The 16,006-nt window shown below is 40.0% G+C and overlaps 2 protein-coding genes across 3 annotated transcripts; both read left to right on the top strand.

The window, feature by feature from the left end:
- The first annotated feature begins 728 nt into the window (after positions 1 to 728).
- LOC140934855 (prostatic acid phosphatase-like) lies at positions 729 to 13,950 on the top strand. 2 transcript variants are annotated; one of them, XM_073384418.1, is made up of 15 exons: positions 729 to 840; positions 3,344 to 3,439; positions 4,018 to 4,113; positions 4,689 to 4,775; positions 5,300 to 5,365; positions 5,881 to 5,979; positions 6,443 to 6,529; positions 6,714 to 6,840; positions 8,494 to 8,588; positions 9,416 to 9,531; positions 10,664 to 10,768; positions 10,855 to 10,931; positions 12,350 to 12,528; positions 13,337 to 13,473; positions 13,794 to 13,950. In XM_073384418.1, exons 1-15 carry the CDS (start codon positions 730 to 732, stop codon positions 13,795 to 13,797), a joined length of 1,482 nt encoding a protein of 493 aa, XP_073240519.1. In that variant the 5' UTR covers position 729; the 3' UTR covers positions 13,798 to 13,950. The 2 variants fall into 2 exon arrangements, with proteins under 2 accessions (XP_073240519.1, XP_073240520.1); XM_073384419.1 differs by lacking the exon at positions 729 to 840 and having other exon boundaries at positions 3,353 to 3,439; positions 4,012 to 4,113.
- Positions 13,951 to 14,644: 694 nt separating this feature from the next.
- Positions 14,645 to 15,590, top strand: LOC140934853 (uncharacterized). Its single transcript, XM_073384416.1, has one exon. The coding sequence runs from the start codon at positions 14,756 to 14,758 to the stop codon at positions 15,377 to 15,379; it is 624 nt and encodes a 207-aa protein (XP_073240517.1). The 5' UTR covers positions 14,645 to 14,755; the 3' UTR covers positions 15,380 to 15,590.
- The last annotated feature ends 416 nt before the right edge of the window (positions 15,591 to 16,006 follow it).

Below are 16,006 nucleotides of genomic sequence, written 5' to 3'. Positions count from 1 at the left end.
AAAAAAAGATGAAGAAAAAAGAATACGACTGGCATCTCTATAACTAATCTGAGATCAGGCCCAATGTTAGCCGTTCTCATACATTCTCTCTTCGTTTCGCTTTGCCTACCGGAACTGTTTTTTACAAAGCGAATCGAAAATTGAGCCAGGTTACTCTAAAACTTGGGAAAACAGCCGTCAAACGTCTCAAACCATGAGGAGCGAGGAGTAATGGCTGTTTTCGCAGGCTAGAATCCCATCTTGATCGAACAAGCTTGCTTAGTTAACATCTAAATAAATGTTTTTCAAAGGGAACAAAATCTTGTCCTGTTACGCCCATCGTGTCCTCTGAGGCATCCAATCAGAACAAACGATCCTTGTCAGCTCACGGAGACAGCCATATGACTGGAATAGGTACAAAAAGCCCAACAGAGTGCAAACGTAATTATCTTACTTCATTCTTTTTTTTTTTATTTAACAATGTTGAAAATAGCTGGAAGGTTGGAAGTTTACGTAGCGACGCGAAGGTTGCCCAACTCATTTATGATACGTGGCAAAAGCGCGACTGAAAATGAACCCTTAATTAACTCACCTTGCCTTTTGTTTCTGATAAAAAAAGTGCTGGAAATAGATAATAGATACACTCAGTAGTTTGTATAGAAAGGTGCGTTACAGTATGGTTAAAACTCATTTGCAGCCACGCTGCTCATTCACATAGAGCTGTTTGTCGCCGAGCACAGACCTACCGTCATGGGGTGCTTTGATCTCTCTCTCTGTTTCTTAGCTGGTTTGGCGGTTTGCTTGCTGCAGCTAAATGGAATTGAATGCAAAGATGTGAAAAAACTTATCATGATGAATGCAGTAAGTGGGGAAGTTACTAGTGCACCGTAATTATGTGGTAGAAGTTTATGGAAAAAACTTCTCGATAGTTTTCTAAAACCGACATTAGAGAACTTTTAAATAAGCTCAGTTTATGACGATGATTCGTGATTAAGCACGAAAATTTTGGGTTAGGTTTCCTAGTACTAGTATTGAAGATGTTGATTACTGGTAAATTGTACATAATGAAATAAAATGTGGAAGTATGAGCACCCGATTTTTCAAGAAAGGCGGAGGTGGGTTTCTGTGAAGTGGCATTTGAATTTTGAGTAAAGTTCTGGTCTCATTTGAAACTGCTTCTGAACCCATTCGGTATTCTTCAAAAAAAAAAAAGAAAAAAAGAAAAAGAAAAATGAATAAGACAGAAAAGGTCATCAACAGACGTGTTCAAATAGCCTCGTTATCAAACGAAAAGTTCTATCGATTTTTTAAAATCAAAAGCTGTTCTGGCACGCTCAGCTTTCACTCTATTTCGACATTGGGGAGGTTAAACAACACGACGACGAAGTCAAGGAGAACGGGCAAAAAAAGCAATACTGAGGTTTGGATAAGCAAAACAAGAACTTTCCATGAACCGCTTCACGCTTTTTTGTACATTTCCTAGTCGTCTTTGAACGACCACGACTTGAAACTGCCTAAATTTCTGGAGGTCGTGAACACAAGACAAGGATTTTCTAGTTCTTCTTTAAACTTAGATACAGTCTTTTAGAATTCAATTTCAAAACAATTCACAAACATTTGACAAATTGAACGCCATGGAATAAGAATGATAAATTTTTAAACATGAATGCATGAATTCTTTTTTTTAAGAGACTTTCGCCGCCTCCACCACGGTTGAAGGACCTTTTCAATTAACTGATTGGGTTCATCAAATAGATGTTGCCAGAAACTGAGCGAAAAGTGAAAGGGTCATATTATATTATCAAGACGTTGTATTTGAACTTGAGTTTTCACGAGAGCGAGGGACACGTCGAACTAAGGCAACTAATAGGCGCAAGGTTTGAAAAACAGGATAAAATTAAGCATTTTTTGAAAAGTCATTGATTAAATGAATGTCTGATTTTTTTGTGTGTAATTCATGCACCCTCTTTAAAAACTCTCATTATTCATATGTAAATAACCAGTTTTTCTAATAACAACGAGTCGAGACTGGTTAATTAACAGAACGATATTTCGAGCGGTAAAACCTGTTGATAAAATCGAATTTTCTCTTTTACTTGTTCACTGGCGCAGAGCAACAGTTGTTTTTAAAAAGTCAGCCACACACTTCACCATCCAATTCAATGATGTTTCGCTAGCAAAGAGTTAACATAACACTATTGATCTGAAATATACAAGTAGCTTAGATACTGCACTGACCAACTCGCACATATAAAAGAGCTTTTGTTAAAAGTAAATGTCAAATTCTGAGAAGTTTTTTGTAGCAACGCCACCTTTATAGACTGGTTCTAAGTAAGGTGACTTTTCCAATGGATGTCTACTAGAGTTTCCCAGGTTCCCCAGGCAACATTCTTCGAACGACGTGGCGTTCTCACATCATCATAGAAAGATGCTTGAAGTACAGCCCTTGATACTTTGATTCTTGCATTATTTCATTCTTGAACGGTTTTTTGGCGACATGACTTTTAAAGACTTACTTCTAGCTAGAAGGCTTTAGTCTGTTGAATGCAAAAGAAAAAGAGCTGAGTAAACTGAAATTGACTTTGTCAAAGCTTATACTAATTTCAGTATTCAATTTTAGCCTTCTGTTCGTTTCTTAAACTGTTTCACGAGGTTTATTCTTGGCAACACTGTCGGTTACCCAAATTTGTTTCCTTTCCGCTGTGAACCTTTTTTTAGCTGTATAATAATGGTTTTTACGCTTTCCATTTTAGCGAATACCAGGGACTTCTTTTTTAATACACACACTGAAATTTAATTAGATCTGTTTCAGCCCCAAAGTGCCAATTCAGCCCCGCAGGCTACCTGCAAAGTCTGATTCAGCCCCACCCCCCTCACCCCCTGGAGCCATTTGAGCACAATTTAATCCAAGGACTAAAATTAACAGTGCAGGAATAGTCTGAAAAGCATCACAAGGGTGATAGCGACTTCGCTTATTATTAATATTATTACAGTGAAACCTCTATTAAGCGGACCCCAATTAAGCGTTAAAAACTTCTATTAAGCGGACACCGGACTGAATTGACAATAGTAGTATAATTGCATTACATCCTTGAAATATCTAGTTTTCTTCAGTAGTCGATTAATAAAGATAAATCATTCATCCCTCAATAAATTGTAGATTAGACAGAAAGTCTTGCACAAAGTACAAACAACATGGAACTTTATCACAGTACAGAGTAACCATTGAAACTTAATCATTCACAAACATTGCGCAACTTTTACAAAACTCTATTAAGCGAACACTTGGAAAGGTCCCGAAGGTGTCCTCTTAATAGAGGTTTAACTGTATTATTTCCATCATAATCATTTATTTTCGCTGCAGGTTTATCGTCATGGCAACCGTTCTCCTACTCATATCTACCCAAATGATCCTTATAAAGAAGATGCTTGGCCACAAGGCTTAGGGATGCTAACGCAGGTTAGTCTGATTTGTTACAATATACATCTTAAATACTTTGATGATACTTTAATACAATGTATGGACAGCTCTCCGGGGGAATTTTCGACTGGCATTTACAGATACTACATAACTAACATATTTTAAGCTATTATTTATATATAATTTTCTAAAAATTTACTTAAAGTTGTTCCAAAGACAGTCAGTTTTGAAAGTTTCAGATAGCCTGTATACAGCCGCCCCCTCCAATCAAAATAAATCAGGGAGGTAGGCTCTCCCAAATATTTTTCCGCAGGGGAAATAAGGGCGCGGCTGTATACAGGCCGAAATGTCTTTCCATGTCTTTGGAAAATAAGCGGATTTTTGGATTCATTTCTGACAAGTTGACGTAAATTTGTTAAATCATTGCAGCATTTTTTCTATATATTCAGAAAACGTACATACTTTCTTTACCTGGACAAAGAAGACTGTTGACTAATGAAAACAGCGTGTTTTGATTTTATTACATTGAACTGTGAATAATGAATTATCTTGTTTTTAGCTTCCTATCTTGATAACGATAATATCCTTACTTTCGTTTATTAAAATTTCAATTTTAGAAAGGGATGCGCCAGGAATATGCCCTCGGTAAGTTTCTAAAGAAACGATACATGGAGGAGTTCAAACTACTGAATTCAACTTATATACACAAGGAGGTAAGGGCGACTTGAGATCAATAACAGCCATATGTTGTTCACACTTTTACGTCTTGTAGGTAGATGACCATTTCATGAGGAGTTCTTTAGAAGTAGCGATAGTTTACAAGAGCCAAAATGTTTGTACCCAGGTCTCACTCTGCCTTCAGATTTCCATTCCCCTTGGCTGGAGAAGAACTGGCGACGAATGTTAAACAATGTGCTTTTTCTGAAGTTGTCAAAAATGAATAAACAATTAGATAAGTAAAGAAAAATTGAATAGAAAAAGCTGCCACAAAACAAGGAAACAAACAAAACAATGAAACTGGTGAAAGTCGAGTGTTTGCTAGGCCTAACTCCTTCTCACTTTTTTCTTCTTTGCCAGCAAAAAAAGTCAATACTTAATATTGGCAGATCCGTACCTTGAATAAGAGCCCTCTGGCTTAAAGTAAGTATCTCGGAGCCCCAGTTTCGCTTGGCCTAAATCAAGGAGGGAGCCCGGCCTTCGGACAACCGTAACCCTCCCCTGTATTCGCCACAAGATCATTTCAGGGATGATTTACAGCACTAATATACCTCCCTGTTTCTCTTAACAGCTGTATATTCGCAGTACTGATGTGGACCGCTGCTTAATGAGTGCTCAGACGCAGCTAAACGGCCTCTATCCACCTCGTGGAAATCAGGTACTTCATTTTTTCTTTTTGATTTCACAGTCGCTTTCAGTTGACAAATTTCACCCTTTCACTTACGGAGAAAATAAATGTAGGTAACTCTGTAAGCGAAATCCTATTTTTTGTTACCAATGAAATGAGACCCTCCCGGCTTAATTCACTGGTTCTTAAGATTTATTTTTCACTTGGTTCATGATAAAATCCTTTGGTGTTTTATTCTATATAATGAGTCCTTTTTAACTTCGATAATGCCTGACCAAATCGCCATCCTATGATGTGACCATTCAAATGAGACCTTGCACACAGTAGCATTTTCCTTGGTGATGTCATAACTTATGAAATAATAGGGATATTGATCCACTGGATTTAAGATCTAGCCATTCTTAGGATTAAGATGTAGGGGCATTATACTGGAGATAAAGACAAGATAACACGGCTTGACGTAGGTGGACGACTGATGTTGAAGAAGCGAAAGACGTTCCAGTGTTAACAATTAAGAAACCGAGTCTAATTGCGCCGAATTTTGCTGTTTTCAGATATGGCGTGATAATTTGGACTGGCAACCAATTGGGATTCATGTGGTCCCAAAGAAAGACGACTACGTAAGTGAAAACTTTGTTTTAGGTATCAACGGGACTAGAAATAGGAATACCTTCCATCGTATTTAGCTCTTCGAAACTGGCTGGAAATAAAAACTTGGCCATTCTAACACTAGAAACATCGACCCAGATGAAATTCGTAGTGCATTTGTAGTGCATCAATATTTGCGTGGCGTAGAAAGGATTCCCCCTTGAAGGGCGAAAAAGGAGTATGACTATCGACTTTTTTTCAGTTCGACTTAATGCGTTTCCATTAAATGAGCCGAACGTATTCAAGGTAAGAAATCGAGAAATGTGTTTGTCCTGAACCTTTAAAAACTTGGCAGAGATATCGAGAGTCTACTAGAGTCTGTAATTCTTGCTTGCAAACACATCGCCACTAAGGAATTCCTGTTAGTACAGAGAGACAGAGAGCGGCTAGATCTTAGCTCAGTACCTCTTTTGTTTACGTGAAGCAACGGTGGGAGCAATATTGCTCGCTTGTTTCACTCTGGTCTCTGTTTTTGCTTTTTTGGCAGCTTCTACGTCCGTTTGATTACAAGTGTCCGCGTTTTTTGAAACTACGTGAAGAGGACAAAAAGCAGCCTTCTTACATAAACATGTCGTTGCAGTATAAGGTCAGTGGCAGTCTTATCCCTCGCTAAGTGAGCCCTTAATCGTACGCACCTGATAACACGTGTGATTAAGACTTGAGAAACAAGTAAAAGAAAGAGGAATACAGCAACAGACACTTCCCATAGTTCCCTCATTATGAATATGACCATGATAATTATTTATCCTGTTCTGCTGATACTTTTCAGGATTTACGGTCGTTTTGCCTGCGAGTCGTTTCGCCAACGTCCTGTTCGCTAACTTCTTAAGTCGCTTCGCTTACTTGTTAGGTCAGTTCCCTAACTGTTTTCGCCTGATAGGTGACTAAAAGAACGAGATATATACAAGTGTATCTCACTTCTTTGTATCATGGCTGAGAGAACGAGGTATATATACGTACATGCAAAGCGCTTGTTTCGCCTCTTAAGTAACAAGACATAATATGTTAGCGAATTGGACGTTGGCGAAACGACTGGTAATTCTTTTCAGGACATGCTGGACTATGTTTCCGAAAAGAGCGGAGAAAAGACTGAAGTGTCGACTGCTTTCCTGATCAGAGATCCGTTGATCTCTAAGGTAAGTCATCCATCACTTACTGTTATCCGAAGTCTTACTGAGATAATGAACTGTCCTAAACCAGGCCTTAATTCCCATCCCCCGTCCAAAAGAGGCCCTAATCCCGATCATGCACTTTTGCATTTCAGAATCATACCAACCTTGCAACCTTAAAAATTAACGAGGTTTTGTGAATTGTTTGTAGGAATCTCAGAACATGACGCTACCTGACTGGGTACTAAATGGAACAACTTACAAAGATCTTGGAACTGTGGGAGACTTTTCCATGATGTGGAATTTCAACACCCGAGAAAAAGCTAGACTCACCGGAGGTTTGTTTAGCAAATTCCTTCCTAGTCTTCTTAGCTGGCCGTTTTGTCGGGGAGCGTGCGAATGAACGGGGACTGGCGCGACTGCTTGAGAAACGAGAAAGGGATTGGAGCCGAAATGCGTCCCGTCCCTGGGATCGTTACTGGGGGCGCGTCGGTGAGCTAAAAGGATCCGACAATGACGACGTCCATGAAAACGTCGCTGAAAAATAGACTTCGCATCCTCTCATTTTTTTCGCGATTATTCCAAGGGGCTCAGTTACTTAAAAGAAGGGAATTTAGTTTGGAGCTGAAGAGAAGGGACCGCGCCCGAATTCTGACAGAGATGGTAGAATTTATCGCCTTGCCGTTCCCTTTCCCAGGTAGACTTAAAATTTGGTCATTTCGCGTCGAAGTTGTGCAGGGACGGCAAAGAAATGTACTAAAAAGCGTGATGCACGTGCAGAGTTGTTGTTTTGCTCATTAATTCTTTTGCTTTTTTGACGTTCCCTTTGCCGTCGCCGTCGTAGTTTCGTAAGGGACTTTAAGATCCAACGACGCGACGGCAACAAGAACGTCGCTTAAAAACTTAATTTACGTTCTTTCAGTCTTTATAGCGATTACTCCTATACACTCACTTTGTCAATTGTAGGCGAACCCTCCTTAAGCTGAATTTCAAGGGACCATATTCAATCTCAGAAAGATAAAGAAAATTAGTCGTTGCTTGTTTACATATTCCTTAAAAGCGAAATTAGGCATTTTCACGTCGTAGTCGTGTAAGAACGGGCAAAGAATGTCAAAAAAGTGTTATGCACGTGCAAAGATTTTTTTTTTGCTTATTAAATCTATTGTTTTTTTATGGTCTCGTTACTGTCCGCGTCGTTGGATACGATCCGACAACGGCGACGCCAATGGAAACCTCGCTGAAAAATAGACTTCGCGTCTTTTGAAACTTTTTCGCCCTCATATCAAGTCACAATTTACTTAAAAGTAGGAAAGTTAGATAAGAACTGAAGAGAGGGGACAGCGTCCAAGTTCAGAGAGAGATGGATAAATTTATCGCCTTGCCGGTCCCGTTCTCAAGTTAACTCAAACTTTGGTCATTTTACATCGTAGTTATGCAGGGACGGCAAAGAAATGTACAAATCAAAAAAGGGTGACGCACGTGCAGAGTTGTTGTGTTGCCTATTGAACCTATTGCTTTTTTGACGTTCTCGTTGTCGTCGCCGTCGTGACATGTTAAAGTCCCCAATATATATGGCCATTTCTGCCCCGTCCATAGTAACTGTAGCGAGAATCCCAGAAATCTTTGCAAAAGCAAGCTCGGTCCAGTCCCTTTCTCGTTTCTTAAGTAGCAAATTAACATTTGTTCTTCCATTGTCTTTACCCAGTCCTTCGCGGCTCCGCCTCTCGCTCACGCTCCTTCCCGGTTCAACAAAACCGCCAGCTAATGCAGCTCAGGCTAGTTTTTGTCTCTGGAATGTAGTGCCATCTATTCTCAACTAGCCAAAATGAGACATGGAAAAATTGTTTAAAAATAACCATTGTTTTCTAATATCTGAAGTCTTTCACTGGTGTTCCTTGTACTTTTGGCCTACCGCTTTTGGTTGTTCTTTTTAAATCTATAGTTTACTTGTTTGTTTGAGTAACAAATCTTGTTTGATGAATTTTTAATAGGTGCCTTGGTAGGAAGAATGATTGAGAATATGAAACTCGTTTTATCTCCGCCTAATCCAAAGGAGCCTGTCAGAAAGGCCTACCTTTATTCAGCTGTAAGTAATGTACCGTTTATGTCTTAGGCAACGGTAAAAAGGGCGACAAAAATGTGCAACCTGTTTTGCAACACTTCTGCAAAACGAGTAAGAAAGCAATGTTTCACGTTTTACCACGTACGTTCAAACCTGTCTTGCAACAAATCAGGTTGTTCTTAGTTGACGAAATTCTAAGATCTGACTTACCATGCTTACGCGGCAGTGACAAACAAAAGTTACGTCACTTGCTGCAAAACAAGTTTGGCTTTGGCTGCTAAAACGCGCAACATGTACAGATTATGTTGCAAAAAGTAGAACTACTCTCTACTTTCTGTAACAACTTTTCATAACCTTCAAAAAACTGATTTGCTGCAAGACAGGCTTGACTCGTGGGTGGTAAAAGGCGCTACATCACTATTCAACTCGTTTTTTTGCAGCAATGTTGCAAACAAGTTGCAAGTTTTTGTTGCTTGTTTTTGAACGTACCTTTAATGACTGGGAAATCTGGTTGTTCCTGGGTTCTTTTTCTGTGAGGTTTTGCATACGCACTTTTTTTATACGAACCCCAGAACTTTTCCACTGGAAAATATAAATCCTGGTTCCTCTATTCAACTCAAAGGCCTCTTCATCAAACACAAACTGTAAAATGGGCTTTGAATTTTCTCGTCATTGTTAGGCTTTCTCTTTTATCTTATAAACGTGCTTTAGTTTAACATTATTAACAGGCCATGAAGTTTTTCTGGTAAACGGTGCTGGTCTTGAGAATTGAGATAAGTTTGTTCAAGGTTCTGTGTCTCCAGTTCGGCACTGTCAGTTCATTGAAAGGAAAATGTTTTTTTCTTTTTTAGCACGACACCACCGTTTCTGCATTCCTGAGTGCTCTCCAAGTATTTGATGGCATTTCCCCAGATTTTTCTAGCGCTGCCATATTGGAATTGTTCAGTTCAACCAAAGAGGTTCTTAAGTAAGTACCATAAAGACCATGCCAATATGACAACAACAGCTACACCACATGTGTCGTGTGAAGCTAGCGCACTTGAAGTAATCTCATGCACTCTCCTCTACAGAGTGTAGGGCACCAGAAAGTAGCTTGGAATCAGGCCTCAGTCGGGGGAAAAATGCGAATAAACGGGGCGAAAAATATCGGCCAACCAAGGGGGCCAACGAGGGAATCGGTCGGCTCCTTTCGTCGCACTCGCCCAGTTATAAACCCTTTTTCGTACTAAGGAGCTTGGTCTCAGGCTAACCTGCATACAGCCTTTTGTCGTACAGGAGCTTGAAGTCTCTACGATGCCATGCCGATAGACCCAAGGGTGGACGCAAATAAGGGGGAAATAGCTCTCCATGGCAGATAGGGTTGTCCACATGCGTAAGGTACTGGCCATACCGAGGAGTTTGGAAGTATTTATATTTGCTTTCTTACTGCACTTGCTGGCATATAATTCGTAATGCTGCTTGTTTTTCTGTAGCCTGTCCCGGGCTCTCAGTCAGTCGAGAAGAGAGAAAACGACTGCGAGCGAGGTAGAAAAAAAAGTGTGAGAGAGTAAAAGGAGGAAGAATCGAAGGGAGAGCGTTTTAAACAAACGCAAGAGAATTTGCGCATGAGAACTAAAACACTGAGTCCTGGAATACGGCAAAAATTCCATAACTGTTGATGCGCGCGGCTGGCCCAATGAGAATTTGATGCCTTCTACCCAAACATTACGACTGTCTTAAAAAGAAATGACAATCAGTTCAAAATCTTTCTCACTGTCATATCCGGCTTAAATAAATTTTTACTTAATTCTCCATTTTGCCTCACGTGCGGTATAAAATTTTTTCATGTTTTCACTTTTCATGTACCTATCAGAGTTATCGAAAGCTCGATCGGATGTTTTAAAACGTAACCAAAGAACATCTCTACCGATTTCAACGCTACGTTAATTACTGACTTCAATTACTGAACGTTACTTTGTTAATTTTTGTCAGCTAAAAACATTTTATTGTATTTACCACTTAGCAAAATGAAGCTCAGTAATTTGCTTTAAATTTTTAAATTCGCAGCGTGGCATATACCGGTATGACGAACTGACTTCACGCTTTAATATTTTTTTCAGACCTAGTCTGTCCGTGCGTGTGCTGTATCGATTTGGTCAACATGTACCCAAGATATTGACACTCCCAGGCTGTGAGGAATTCTGCCCTCTGGAGAGGTTTATCGAGTAAGCGTTACTAAAAAACATTTCTTTTCTTTGTGCGTTCGAGGGAGATTTTTATTTGTCCTTTAACATAACTGGTTTCCTTTTAGGCTTACAGCAGACGTTATTCCTGAAAATGTAGAAAAGGAATGCGCCTTGGAACAGGAAAAATGCACTTGTTTTAAAGGTATTGTGGTCGAACTGGATAAAAGTTTAGGAACATTAATGTTTACTATATGTCAAAAAGTCAACTATTGCCACCCACCTCTGAGAATGAAAAGTCGTTAACTTGCTGTTATAATCACGGACTAACTAAAAGCCTACACTGCGAGCAGAGTCGGGTTTCTCTCTATCATGGCTTTTAGCACAGTTACGAAGTCGTTCGGGTGGCTTGTCTGTCGCGTAGTTGTAAACTTTTAAAGCCTGCGAGAGACTGCGGGCAGTTTCTCTTTTTCTTCAGATTTAGTAAGGGGAGAGCACGCGCGCGCGAGCGTTGTCGTGCCTCTCCCGTCTCGCGCCTTTAGTCAGGCGCGTGGTCATTTGCGTGTCTCGGGCGTTTTGCTCGACGGACCAAGAAAAAAGAGAGACTGTTCGTAGTCTAGCTCGCAAGGTACTAGAAGCCTGTATCGGCCACACCACATGACTACTCTCGCTTCGCAAAAACTCCGGCTCGTTTTTTTGTGTCAGAATAGACCTCTAATGCAAATATGGCGGACCTCTCGGTCGACCCGGGTCTAGTTGCGCGAAAGCGAGGCTAGTGAGGAGTTTCGTTTTCATTGCAAGTCTTAGGGATTGAGTCGATCGATACAGTTTCCTTCGGTTGTTTTTCACAATGAAGGTATAAGGTAATTGAAAGAAACATAGATTGGGAAAACAAAACATACACCGCAGAAGAAATGCCCTCTGTACTACTTACTGCTGCATGAAAACCTTTGATCAGTAAATGACCTGACCCATTAGGAAAATGAGTAATTTTAATTTTGAGTGGGCATTCAAAAACCTTGTACCAGAATGATTTCAAGCATCTTGCATTCTTTTTTACACTTTCAGAGGGCTACAAATGTAATAAGTTATGTGAAATAACACCAAAGGAAAGGTTCTTACGAAAGCCCGTGAAAACATTCTTCAAACTGATTCAAACTTCACAAAATGAAATCTTATGCATGACGATTTTACCTGCGTTTTTTCAGTTCCTGTGAAATTTGCAATGTATTTTCTCGGGCTTCCTTAAGAAATTGTCATTTGGTGTTATTACAGTTGACTAATTACAAGCACATCTATAGCCCTTGAAAAGTGTGAAAGAGAATGCGATATAGCTGAACATGTTCTGATTCAAGGTTTTTTTTTCCACTGAGCTGTTAAAATTACTCAGTTTCCGGATGGATTCCATCTTAAGCTTTTTAACAGAGTCCCGTTACAATTAATTTACAAATGTTGATCCCAAAGGCAAAGAAGAGAACTAACATTTTTAAGTTAACCACTTCACACGCAATGAAATTAATCACTGTAAATTCACTTATACTGTAAAACGACTGAAACAATAACTCACTGGGGAAAGGAAGTTCACAGTATCTTATCTAAACTGCTGTTTAATTATCGTCCTAGTGATTGACTACAAAGTAGAAGGATGCTACAAGGACAGAAAAGGAAGGAACGATACGATTTTTACGAAGACGTTCAACACAGTCAAAGGCGTCGACCGAAAGAACCCGGATGTGGAGAAGATTTTCTTGGAATGTAAGGAGCTGGCAGAGAAGGAAGGCTACGAAATATTTGCAATTCAGGTAAAAGTCTTGGTATATAATAAATATATAGCTAATTCGAGAAAGGTTGTCGGAAAAAATGTGCACGCGACAATCCCGAGAGGTAGTATGGGATATGTTCAATACACTGTTCCTGACAATGTAGCTGTCGAGCCTGCTTTTGTTGCTTTCCTTTAGCACTCAAAGACATATGTCCATGGCCTCTCCTGCCATTCTATCAAATTTATTTGAAAAACAGTGATTTCAACACCACCCATAATAGCTTTCGGTGTTGTCGCGTGCTCTTTATCCGACAACCTTTCTCAAAATAGCTGTATATTAAAGTCTGAGTGTGAATGGAGCGTGAGCTTTAATTGAACTAAGCAATCTCTTTGTAAGGGCCTCCCTGTTCCCTGGAACGAGCAACAGAGAACTGAAACATTTAGCCGCATTTTCTTCTGCCGTGTGACCTGTATAATGGAAGTAGCAGCTCAAATTAAGAATAAATAAATGCAGTATTCCAGATTTTCTTCGCCCTGAGTTTGGCTATGTTTACTTTTAAGTTACGAAGAACAGATACCTTTTGTGTCTGCAAACCGATTGAGTCCGAAACGCGCAGTCCTAACGGCGTTTCTACTTATCCAGTTTTTATCCTCTGTTTTCGACGCTGCTTTTAGCTATCCCGGAAAAAATTTCATCACGTGGATGACAATGCAGTGAAATCACTCGCCCCACTCGCTTTTTTATCGGACGCACTGTTAGTAATTGCGACTCGTTTGATAGGTATACGGTCGAATAATGCATTTATGGATACAAGATTAAATTCACCGGAGTTATTTTTGCCTCTTAGAAAGTCAATATGTGTGTTACAACTGCAAGTGGAAAGGTAGCAGATTTCAAGAAGTTTGGTGGATCCAAAGGCTGTATTGTGAACAAGCAAGGACTTGGTGTGGGCAAAAGACGCGCAGCCAGCTTCGTTTACGCTGCGTAAGAAAAGAAGTCCTTTTTAAATTCCATTTCTTTGTTCTTCATGATTGTGGCAGACTTCATAGTCACCCAATAATGAATGGGCTTGATTCTTCTCAATAGTCGATCCCGTGACTGACTCTTAGTTCCGTCGCAATTACACTTCTAGGTTCTGTAGTTGATGATTCCAATTATGTTATTGTTACTCTGCTGTTGTTCACCCAGTATTTTATTACAACGTCAAGTCAGTTCATCTGCCCAGTCATAAGAATTTGACTGAAACAGCCTTTTTAGCTTCTAACTGAATTTGATTATTTGTTCTTATCACCATTTGTCTGCAGGTAAACTTACATGATCAGCTGATCTGAAAAACGAGCTCTGAGAGGTGACAAAGAGCTGAGTGCAGAAACAGCTGTATGAACTTAACTTGGGGAAAATGGATGCAAAGATTTAAAAAGTGCTAAATAATACAAATAAATTGTGTTTTTTTGCCAAACCGATTGTTTATTTTTAGTAGCATTATAGATAAGAGATACTTACTTCGTGGAGCTCGAGTCCTCTGATCTTAGGATCGTCCTTTGAGGAACTGAACCCATATTTGAGTCTCAAACCCGGCCCGTCGCGGTTCAAAAATGAATTTGCTACTTATCCTATTCTAAACGTTAAGGATGTTCGTTTCCTTTTTTATTTCTGCGCTTTGTTCTTCAATACTTTTGGATGAAAATGATCAGATCAGAACACGTTTTTGTTCTGATAGAAATGCACAGGTTGCACAGCTACTGGCCACGTGAGTGAAAACACTCTAACGTAACGGCCGGAGCAAGCAACATCCATGTACTCGTGTCACGGCGTTTTTACCGACCTTGTTGTGAGAACGATTTTGGCGCGAATCAATTATATCTCTCAAGTTCCGTGGGTAAACCGAAGTAGAGTGTCCTTAAATGTCCACCTGGCACAAAACCTGAGCAGGACTGCAGGCGTTTCACAAAATAAGAGGCTGAGATATGTTATTTACATCTAAGTCACCCCTCTTCCTATTTATTTTTGATTTCACACCCATCTTCTCTTACAACTACAGACGCAGCTCTGCTGCTCTCAGGCAAAATGCAGAGAAAATGAGAAATCAAGGTGCTCTGTTGGTGCCCTGGGAAGGAAAGTTGGTTCCAGTCTCTTGAAAAATCTCCGTCAACACAATTCCAACATGGCGGATGTAGGTGCCCTGGTTGCACCATTCGATGCAATCCTCTCTCCACTCTTTCATATGCTCTTTCTTTACAGCTCTGCCTAGTTAGTCACCTGCGTCATGAGTTCACCTTCGAAACGCTTGAAAAAGAGCTCAAATGAAGCCGAAGAACCCATATTCTTCTTCTCTGGGTCAAGGTTGCCATATTGCCAGTTGTCAAACTTCTTTGAAGTTGATATCGAGATGGAGGAAGGCGTGTTTCCGTCCGTAGAGCATTATTTCCAAGGTATGAAATTCATTCCTGAAGACAGGAAGCGGTTTATGAAAGGTGGGGAATTTGATAGGAAAAAAGAGACGGCAGCAACAAACGCGAAGGAGGAGACTGCGAGAGGAAGGTTGGCCAAGTCGGCTGGCTCGAAATCTGGTTCTGCTAAGTTTAAGTTGACGTTAGCGCCTGACGGATTAGATCAGGAAGTAGCAAAACGAAGGATGAAAAGAGCTCTACAAAAGAAGTTTGAAAAAGAGCCGTTTAAAAGCCTTCTTTTAGAAACTGGGGCCTCAAGACAGCTGATTCACATTCCAACTCGGGGTCAAACAGATTTCTGGACTGGGAAGCGAGACAAGAAGACGGGTGAGATTGTTGGAGAAAACACTATGGGTAAACTACTGATGGAAGTAAGAGATTCTTTACTAAGTAAAACTTATGACAGCAATGACAAAGATGTTGACGTCAATGGAGATTAAATGTGGCTGCCTTGTTGTGACAGTCGTGGCCCAGTAGGATAGAGGGTCCCAAATGGGGTTCTTCAATCCTGTATCCCGACCCAAAATTTCGAGCAATCCTGTAATCCCTATGGTTATATTTAGCATCCCACCTCCTGCACATACTTTCAGTCCTGAACCTCGCCCCAATTTTGCTTTAAAAAAAATTAAAATTAAAATTAATTAAAATTAATTGTGTTTCTTCATAAATTTTGTGTCCATTTTTATGACATCATGTACTGTTCCACAGTATTCTGGTCAACAAAAGAGTATTGCTCATGTTATTTAAAGACGTTTCCTGTATTTCTGCCTTAGGGTTATTTTGCAGAGTGCCAAATGGTCACCAAGCGTGGAATGACTCTGAAGTATAGTGATTAGGGTAAGGAAACTGAGTGAATCAAGTTACAATTCAGTTTGACCTGTATATTAACTAATGACGCAAGCTATAAATTGATTCACTGAACTAATCCCTTAACCTCAGAGTTGTTTGGTGCCCTTTCTGCATTCTGCAAAATGACTTGCCAGCACATTCTCTCTCAGTAGTCACAGACAATGATATGGTGTCGAGGCTTGGTTGGACAGCACTCTACAAATAATTGTATTTTCTCA

This window comes from Porites lutea, chromosome 4, assembly GCF_958299795.1.
Source record: "Porites lutea chromosome 4, jaPorLute2.1, whole genome shotgun sequence".
Classification (NCBI taxonomy): domain Eukaryota; kingdom Metazoa; phylum Cnidaria; class Anthozoa; order Scleractinia; family Poritidae; genus Porites; species Porites lutea.
This window is presented reverse-complemented; position numbering and strand designations above follow the sequence as displayed.

Excerpts from the sequence above, each read along its gene's own strand:
- LOC140934855 (XM_073384418.1), top strand. The coding sequence starts at position 730 with ATGGGGTGCTTTGATCTCTCTCTCTGTTTCTTAGCTGGTTTGGCGGTT. Across the intron at positions 6,841-8,493 it reads AAAAGCTAGACTCACCGGAG|GTGCCTTGGTAGGAAGAATG; the intron begins GTTTGTTTAGCA and ends AATTTTTAATAG. Across the intron at positions 9,532-10,663 it reads TCAACCAAAGAGGTTCTTAA|ACCTAGTCTGTCCGTGCGTG; the intron begins GTAAGTACCATA and ends TATTTTTTTCAG.
- LOC140934853 (XM_073384416.1), top strand. The coding sequence starts at position 14,756 with ATGAGTTCACCTTCGAAACGCTTGAAAAAGAGCTCAAATGAAGCCGAA.